At 49.2% G+C, this 9,166-nt stretch overlaps 1 protein-coding gene across 2 annotated transcripts in view; it reads right to left on the reverse strand.

Annotated features, from left to right (window-relative positions):
- Positions 1-9,166, reverse strand: part of nemf (nuclear export mediator factor) — a 52,442-nt gene that overhangs the window by 25,032 nt on the left and 18,244 nt on the right. For both annotated transcript variants that reach the window (XM_081347317.1, XM_081347318.1), the window contains exons 9-11: positions 5,928-5,998; positions 5,764-5,839; positions 5,360-5,500 (exon numbers count right to left, since the gene is read on the reverse strand). In XM_081347317.1, coding sequence (XP_081203443.1) covers positions 5,360-5,500; positions 5,764-5,839; positions 5,928-5,998 — 288 coding nt within the window. The remainder of the gene's footprint in view (positions 1-5,359; positions 5,501-5,763; positions 5,840-5,927; positions 5,999-9,166) is intronic.

The following is a 9,166-nucleotide window of genomic DNA, read 5'->3' on the forward strand; positions in this document are numbered from 1 at the left end:
GTATCAAAAGCTGATGATAAATCCACTAAAACCAATACAGAGCACCTTCCAGAGTCAGCAGCCATCTGAACTTCATTAGACACTTTGAGGAGGGCAGTCTCAGTAGAATGCATCTTTCTAAAACCGGACTGATACTTATCCAAAAGGTCATTTTTACTTAAAAAACCTGTTAGCTGCTCAGCTACTACCTTCTCCAAGATTTTTGAGAGAAAGGGCAGTTTTGATATTGGCCTATAATTACTAGGCTCCGCTGGGTCCAAATTGGGCTTTTTTAAAATGGGGCTTATCGCTGCCTGTTTATAAAAGTTTGGGACAGTCCCAGTGGAAAGTGACAAGTTAATTGTTTTGACGACAAAAGGAATAACAAGATCAATCCCTTAGAAAAACAAAGAGGTTGGTAATATATCCAACAGGCTTGAGGATGGGTTCATTTTTTTAAGTAAGACCAAGACATCATCATCTAATGAGACAGTAGAAAAGCTAGCCCAGGAGGAATTTGGAGAAGCTACAGCCGTGGTGCTCTCATCAGAGGGTTTTACACTTGCTCTGATCTCATTAACCTTATTTACAAAGTATTTTAAAAATCTATTGCTATCATCAATGGTATAAATGGGTACCAGTGGAGATGATGGTAAAACAAGGTTCTGAATGGTATCAAAGACAACTTTGACAACTTTGGGGTTTCTCTTATTCTGATTTACAAGATCAGAGAAATACATAGATCTGGCTGCTTCATCATTTCATTTAGTGATGCAATCAGCTCCCTTAAATGTAGTCTGTGCACTTCCAAATTAGTGGATTTCCATAAGCGCTCTACCTTGCGACATGTTCTCCTAAAGGAAGCAATCTCCTCATTTAACCAGGGACAAAGATTTTTAGGAGAAGTTGTTTTTTGCTTTACAGGTGCCACTATGTCCAGAACAGACTGGCACTGGTCATTAAAATCATGATGTATCATTACAATCCTCAATAAACTTGGGCTGAAACAATTCTGAGAACTGTTCAACAACAGTTTGATTTATAATACGCCTTTGGGACACCACTTTACGAGCATTTCTGACCACCTTACAAGACACATTAAAATAAACACAGTAATGGTCAGACACATGAACATCCACAACATTCAGGCAGTTTATGTCTCGGCCAAAGGAGAAAACAAGGTCTAAAGTGTGGCCTTTCACGTGTGTAGGACCAGAAACATGTTGTTTTAAGTTAAAAGAGTCTGTGAGTGTTAAAGACTCAGACGCTATATTACAAGAGGGGTCGTCAATGTGAAAATTGAAATCACCAAGAATTAAAACATTGTCTAATTTAATAATAGTAGATAAAAACTCAGAGAACTCATCTAAGAACTCTCGTGCAGGACCAGGAGGTCGGTAAAGTAAAATACAATAAAAGAAATCAGTACTTTGTCATTTGTAGCTCGAATGAATTAAAGGGCTCAGGCTTCATAACCCTACAGCGAAAACAGTTTCTGTGGATGAGCGCGAGGCCGCCTCCTCGCAATGAGACGTGTGTGTGTGTGTGTGTGTGTGAGGACTCGCCTGCGCCTGATGAGACGTGTGTGTGTGAGAGACGTGTGTGTGAGATGTGTGTGAGGACTCGCCTGCGCCTGATGAGACGTGTGTGTGTGAGAGACGTGTGTGTGAGGACTCGCCTGTGCCTGATGAGACGTGTGTGTGTGTGTGTGAGACGTGTGTGTGAGGACTCGCCTGCCCCTGATGAGACGTGTGTGTGTGTGTGTGTGTGTGTGTGTGAGAGACGTGTGTGTGTGTGTGTGTGTGACGTGTGTGTGAGGACTTGCCTGTGCCTGATGAGACGTGTGTGTGTGTGTGTGTGAGACGTGTGTGTGAGGACTCGCCTGCCCCTGATGAGACGTGTGTGTGTGTGTGTGTGTGTGTGTGTGAGAGACGTGTGTGTGTGTGTGTGTGACGTGTGTGTGAGGACTTGCCTGTGCCTGATGAGACGTGTGTGTGTGTGTGTGTGTGTGAGACGTGTGTGTGAGGACTCGCCTGCCCCTGATGAGACGTGTGTGTGTGTGTGTGTGTGTGTGTGTGAGAGACGTGTGTGTGTGTGTGTGTGACGTGTGTGTGAGGACTTGCCTGTGCCTGATGAGACGTGTGTGTGTGTGTGTGTGAGACGTGTGTGTGAGGACTCGCCTGCCCCTGATGAGACGTGTGTGTGTGTGTGTGTGTGTGTGTGTGAGACGTGTGTGTGTGTGTGTGACGTGTGTGTGAGGACTTGCCTGTGCCTGATGAGACGTGTGTGTGTGTGTGTGTGAGACGTGTGTGTGAGGACTCGCCTGCCCCTGATGAGACGTGTGTGTGTGTGTGTGTGTGTGTGTGTGAGACGTGTGTGTGTGTGTGTGACGTGTGTGTGAGGACTTGCCTGTGCCTGATGAGACGTGTGTGTGTGTGTGTGTGTGACGTGTGTGTGAGGACTCGCCTGCCCCTGATGAGACGTGTGTGTGTGTGTGTGTGTGTGTGTGTGAGAGACGTGTGTGTGTGTGTGTGTGACGTGTGTGTGAGGACTTGCCTGTGCCTGATGAGACGTGTGTGTGTGTGTGTGTGAGACGTGTGTGTGAGGACTCGCCTGCCCCTAATGAGACGTGTGTGTGTGTGTGTGAGAGACGTGTGTGTGTGTGTGACGTGTGTGTGAGGACTCGCCTGCGCCTGATGAGACGTGTGTGTGTGTGTGAGAGACGTGTGTATGAGGTGTGTGAGGACTCGTCTGCGCCTGATGAGACGTGTGTGTGTGAGAGACGTGTGTGTGAGATGTGTGTGAGGACTCGTCTGCGCCTGATGAGACGTGTGTGTGTGTGAGACGTGTGTGTGAGGACTCGCCTGCGCCTGATGAGACGTGTGTGTGTGTGTGAGAGACGTGTGTGTGAGGTGTGTGAGGACTCGTCTGCGCCTGATGAGACGTGTGTGTGTGTGTGTGTGTGTGTGTGTGTGTGTGTGTGACCTGTGTGTGAGGACTCGTCTGCGCCTGATGAGACGTGTGTGTGTGTGTGTGTGTGTGTGTGTGAGACGTGTGTGTGAGGACTCGCCTGCCCCTGATGAGACGTGTGTGTGTGTGTGTGAGGACTCGCCTGCGCCTGATGAGACGTGTGTGTGTGTGTGTGTGTGTGTGTGTGAGACGTGTGTGTGAGGACTCGCCTGCCCCTGATGAGACGTGTGTGTGTGTGTGTGAGACGTGTGTGTGAGGACTCGCCTGCGCCTGATGAGACGTGTGTGTGTGTGTGTGAGAGACGTGTGTGTGTGTGTGTGTGTGAGAGACGTGTGTGTGTGTGTGTGACGTGTGTGTGAGGACTTGCCTGTGCCTGATGAGACGTGTGTGTGTGTGTGTGAGACGTGTGTGTGAGGACTCGCCTGCGCCTGATGAGACGTGTGTGTGTGTGTGTGAGAGACGTGTGTGTGTGTGTGTGTGACGTGTGTGTGAGGACTCGCCTGCGCCTGATGAGACGTGTGTGTGTGTGTGTGTGAGAGACGTGTGTGTGTGTGTGTGACGTGTGTGTGAGGACTCGCCTGCACCTGATGAGACGTGTGTGTGTGTGTGTGTGTGTGTGAGGACTCGCCTGCGCCTGATGAGACGTGTGTGTGTGAGAGACGTGTGTGTGAGATGTGTGTGAGGACTCGTCTGCGCCTGAGACGTGTGTGTGTGAGAGACGTGTGTGTGAGATGTGTGTGAGGACTCGTCTGCGCCTGAGACGTGTGTGTGTGAGAGACGTGTGTGTGAGGACTCGCCTGCGCCTGATGAGACGTGTGTGTGTGTGTGAGAGACGTGTGTGTGAGGTGTGTGAGGACTCGTCTGCGCCTGATGAGACGTGTGTGTGTGTGTGTGTGTGTGTGTGTGTGTGAGAGACGTGTGTGTGAGATGTGTGTGAGGACTCGTCTGCGCCTGAGACGTGTGTGTGTGAGAGACGTGTGTGTGAGATGTGTGTGAGGACTCGCCTGCCCCTGATGAGACGTGTGTGTGTGTGTGTGTGTGTGTGTGTGAGAGACGTGTGTGTGTGTGTGTGTGACGTGTGTGTGAGGACTTGCCTGTGCCTGATGAGACGTGTGTGTGTGTGTGTGTGAGACGTGTGTGTGAGGACTCGCCTGCCCCTGATGAGACGTGTGTGTGTGTGTGTGAGAGACGTGTGTGTGTGTGTGACGTGTGTGTGAGGACTCGCCTGCGCCTGATGAGACGTGTGTGTGTGTGTGAGAGACGTGTGTATGAGGTGTGTGAGGACTCGTCTGCGCCTGATGAGACGTGTGTGTGTGAGAGACGTGTGTGTGAGATGTGTGTGAGGACTCGTCTGCGCCTGATGAGACGTGTGTGTGTGTGAGACGTGTGTGTGAGGACTCGCCTGCGCCTGATGAGACGTGTGTGTGTGTGTGAGAGACGTGTGTGTGAGGTGTGTGAGGACTCGTCTGCGCCTGATGAGACGTGTGTGTGTGTGTGTGTGTGTGTGTGTGTGTGTGTGACCTGTGTGTGAGGACTCGTCTGCGCCTGATGAGACGTGTGTGTGTGTGAGACGTGTGTGTGAGGACTCGCCTGCGCCTGATGAGACGTGTGTGTGTGTGTGTGTGTGTGTGTGTGAGACGTGTGTGTGAGGACTCGCCTGCCCCTGATGAGACGTGTGTGTGTGTGTGTGAGACGTGTGTGTGAGGACTCGCCTGCGCCTGATGAGACGTGTGTGTGTGTGTGTGAGAGACGTGTGTGTGTGTGTGTGTGTGAGAGACGTGTGTGTGTGTGTGACGTGTGTGTGAGGACTTGCCTGTGCCTGATGAGACGTGTGTGTGTGTGTGTGAGACGTGTGTGTGAGGACTCGCCTGCGCCTGATGAGACGTGTGTGTGTGTGTGTGAGAGACGTGTGTGTGTGTGTGTGAGAGACGTGTGTGTGTGTGTGTGTGACGTGTGTGTGAGGACTCGCCTGCGCCTGATGAGACGTGTGTGTGTGTGTGTGTGTGACGTGTGTGTGAGGACTCGCCTGCGCCTGATGAGACGTGTGTGTGTGTGTGTGTGTGACGTGTGTGTGAGGACTCGCCTGCGCCTGATGAGACGTGTGTGTGTGTGTGTGAGACGTGTGTGTGAGGACTCGCCTGCGCCTGATGAGACGTGTGTGTGTGTGTGTGAGAGACGTGTGTGTGTGTGTGTGTGACGTGTGTGTGAGGACTCGCCTGCGCCTGATGAGACGTGTGTGTGTGTGTGTGTGACGTGTGTGTGAGGACTCGCCTGCGCCTGATGAGACGTGTGTGTGTGTGTGTGTGAGAGACGTGTGTGTGTGTGTGTGTGTGACGTGTGTGTGAGGACTTGCCTGTGCCTGATGAGACGTGTGTGTGTGTGTGTGTGTGACGTGTGTGTGAGGACTCGCCTGCGCCTGATGAAGAGCCTCCAGCCGCTGCTCATGATCTCGCCTGACGTTCTCCAGTTTCCTCAGCGCCTGTTTCTCCTGCTGAAGAGCTTTCGTGTCCAGCTTCTGACCCTCCATCTTCGAGAAGAACTCGTCCACTGCCTGACACACACATTAACACAACGTTATTTAGTTCAGAAGATCCTCTAAGAGACTGTTCACAGTATTCATCAGTTTCCATCCTCCTGCTTCTTCTGCGATAGATGTGTTAAGAGTCCACACACACACACACACACACGTGTGTTCACTGCTGCTAATGTGTGTGCAGTAACCTGTGTGTCACCATCCCTCACATCTCACTGTCACTATTATCTTTAATAACAAAACTTTTGCACAATGATTCACTCCACAAACCCAACACAAACCTTGTTAAAAGACTCGAACTCAACATAACGGCGTTCTGCATGTTGACAGAAGAGGAACGGATGAAACTCTTCATACCTGGGAAAGACAGATTCATAATCAACACAAAAGCGATTAATAACTGCATGCGACAGTACAGCTGTGTGTGTTTATCAGAGGATCGTACGTGAGCAACTCTTCATCAGCCTCATCTGGACTCATGCTCGGCTTCTTCTCACTGTTCTGGATGATGAAGCCCTTGAAGAGAGAGGACACAGAAACAGACGAGCAGTCAGAACCCGATCATGTGACCCTATCATGTGATCTCTCTCGGTCAGAACCCGATCATGTGACCCGATCATGTGATCTCTCTCGGTAAGTACCCTATCATGTGATCTCTCTCGGTAAGAACCCGATCATGTGATCTCTCTCGGTCAGAACCCGATCATGTGACCCGATCATGTGATCTCTCTCGGTAAGAACCCTATCATGTGATCTCTCTCGGTAAGAACCCGATCATGTGATCTCTCTCGGTCAGAACCCGATCATGTGACCCGATCATGTGACCCGATCATGTGATCTCTCTCGGTAAGAACCCTATCATGTTATCTCTCTCGGTAAGAACCCGATCATGTGATCTCTCTCGGTCAGAACCCGATCATGTGACCCGATCATGTGATCTCTATCGGTCAGAACCCGATCATGTGACCCGATCATGTGATCTCTATCAGTCAGAACCCGATCATGTGATCTCTATCGGTCAGAACCCGATCATGTGACCCTATCATGTGATCTCTCTCGGTCAGAACCCGATCATGTGACCCTATCATGTGTTCTCTCTCGGTCAGAACCCGATCATGTGATCTCTCTCGGTCAGAACCCGATCATGTGATCTCTCTCGGTCAGAACCCGATCATGTGACCCGATCATGTGGTCTCTCTCGGTCAGAACCCGATCATGTGACCCGATCATGTGATCTCTCTCGGTCAGAACCCGATCATGTGACCCGATCATGTGATCTCTATCGGTCAGAACCCGATCATGTGACCCGATCATGTGATCTCTATCAGTCAGAACCCGATCATGTGACCCTATCATGTGATCTCTCTCGGTCAGAACCCGATCATGTGACCCTATCATGTGTTCTCTCTCGGTCAGAACCCGATCATGTGATCTCTCTCGGTCAGAACCCGATCATGTGATCTCTCTCGGTCAGAACCCGATCATGTGACCCGATCATGTGGTCTCTCTCGGTCAGAACCCGATCATGTGACCCGATCATGTGGTCTCTCTCGGTCAGAACCCGATCATGTGACCCGATCATGTGATCTCTATCAGTCAGAACCCGATCATGTGATCTCTCTCGGTCAGAGCGTCAGAACCCGATCATGTGATCTCTCTCGGTCAGAACCCGATCATGTGACCCGATCATGTGATCTCTCTCGGTCAGAACCCGATCATGTGACCCGATCATGTGATCTCTCTCGGTCAGAACCCGATCATGTGATTTCTCTCGGTCAGAACCCGATCATGTGACCCGATCATGTGATCTCTATCGGTCAGAACCCGATCATGTGACCTGATCATGTGATCTCTATCAGTCAGAACCCGATCATGTGATCTCTATCGGTCAGAACCCGATCATGTGACCCTATCATGTGATCTCTCTCGGTCAGAACCCGATCATGTGACCCTATCATGTGTTCTCTCTCGGTCAGAACCCGATCATGTGATCTCTCTCGGTCAGAACCCGATCATGTGATCTCTCTCGGTCAGAACCCGATCATGTGACCCGATCATGTGATCTCTCTCGGTCAGAACCCGATCATGTGACCCGATCATGTGATCTCTCTCGGTCAGAACCCGATCATGTGACCCGATCATGTGATCTCTATCGGTCAGAACCCGATCATGTGACCCGATCATGTGATCTCTATCAGTCAGAACCCGATCATGTGACCCTATCATGTGATCTCTCTCGGTCAGAACCCGATCATGTGACCCTATCATGTGTTCTCTCTCGGTCAGAACCCGATCATGTGATCTCTCTCGGTCAGAACCCGATCATGTGATCTCTCTCGGTCAGAACCCGATCATGTGACCCGATCATGTGGTCTCTCTCGGTCAGAACCCGATCATGTGACCCGATCATGTGGTCTCTCTCGGTCAGAACCCGATCATGTGACCCGATCATGTGATCTCTATCAGTCAGAACCCGATCATGTGATCTCTATCAGTCAGAACCCGATCATGTGATCTCTCTCGGTCAGAGCGTCAGAACCCGATCATGTGATCTCTCTCGGTCAGAACCCGATCATGTGACCCGATCATGTGATCTCTCTCGGTCAGAACCCGATCATGTGACCCGATCATGTGATCTCTCTCGGTCAGAACCCGATCATGTGATTTCTCTCGGTCAGAACCCGATCATGTGACCCGATCGTGTGATCTCTCTCGGTCAGAGTGGTCAGAACTAGGGATGTCAATTTTAACAAATTCCAATGATCGATCGTCGTTTAAATTAACGATCAATTAATCGATTAATCGTAAGCCGTAACACTGCATTATGAGTCTGCTGCGTATGGCCAACACAGGACAGGGTGTGCAAACACTGCACAAAACGCCATGTTCCTCACCAAATCAATGAGAATGGTTTTTAATCTAAATAAAGGTCTAGTAGGATTGTAAAATGTTTCAATGTGATTGATCATTTAATTAAATTAATTATTTAATAATCAAATATAACGACTAATGAAAAGCGTCACCAACGCCTCAGATGCTGCTTGGAACATGTGACTGGTGTGGACGAGCTCTTCCTGGAACAGCGCGCTGGAAACAGCAACTAAACCCGATGAGTTCACAACGCTTTAATAATACAGTGTTCTCATGTTATGTAATATGACAGTCCTAATCATAGTTATTATTAACCGTGCACTGCTGTCTGAGCTGCGCGCTGAATGAATACCGTTAAACTGGAGCACTTTGCTAGCGCGTTATTTAACTCAAAGAAACGCATCCTATATGAGATTAATCACATATAAAATAAACATAATATTACAAATGATATCTGCACAAAATGAAGCGAATGCACAAGTGAACTTGAACTAAGTGATGTGCCGTTCAGAATGACTCGTGTTGTGGACGCCCTATTCCTGGAGCAACGCGACTATGGCAACTAAACCCAAATAATTCACAATATTTTATTACAATATTGTTCTCTTTATAATGTTATGTAATATGACAGTCCAATAGTCATTATTAGTCGTGCATTGCCGTTTGAGCGGTGCGCGCTGAAACTGAAGAGGATCACCGTAAGCTTTACTACATTAATTCTTAACCAAACGCACCCTATAAGAGCTAAATCAGATATAGATGCGTTAGTCCTACACAAGATAAACACAACATTACAACTTACATTTGCAGGTG

Source organism: Scardinius erythrophthalmus, assembly GCF_964197995.2.
Source record: "Scardinius erythrophthalmus genome assembly, chromosome: 19".
Lineage (NCBI taxonomy): Eukaryota > Metazoa > Chordata > Actinopteri > Cypriniformes > Leuciscidae > Scardinius > Scardinius erythrophthalmus.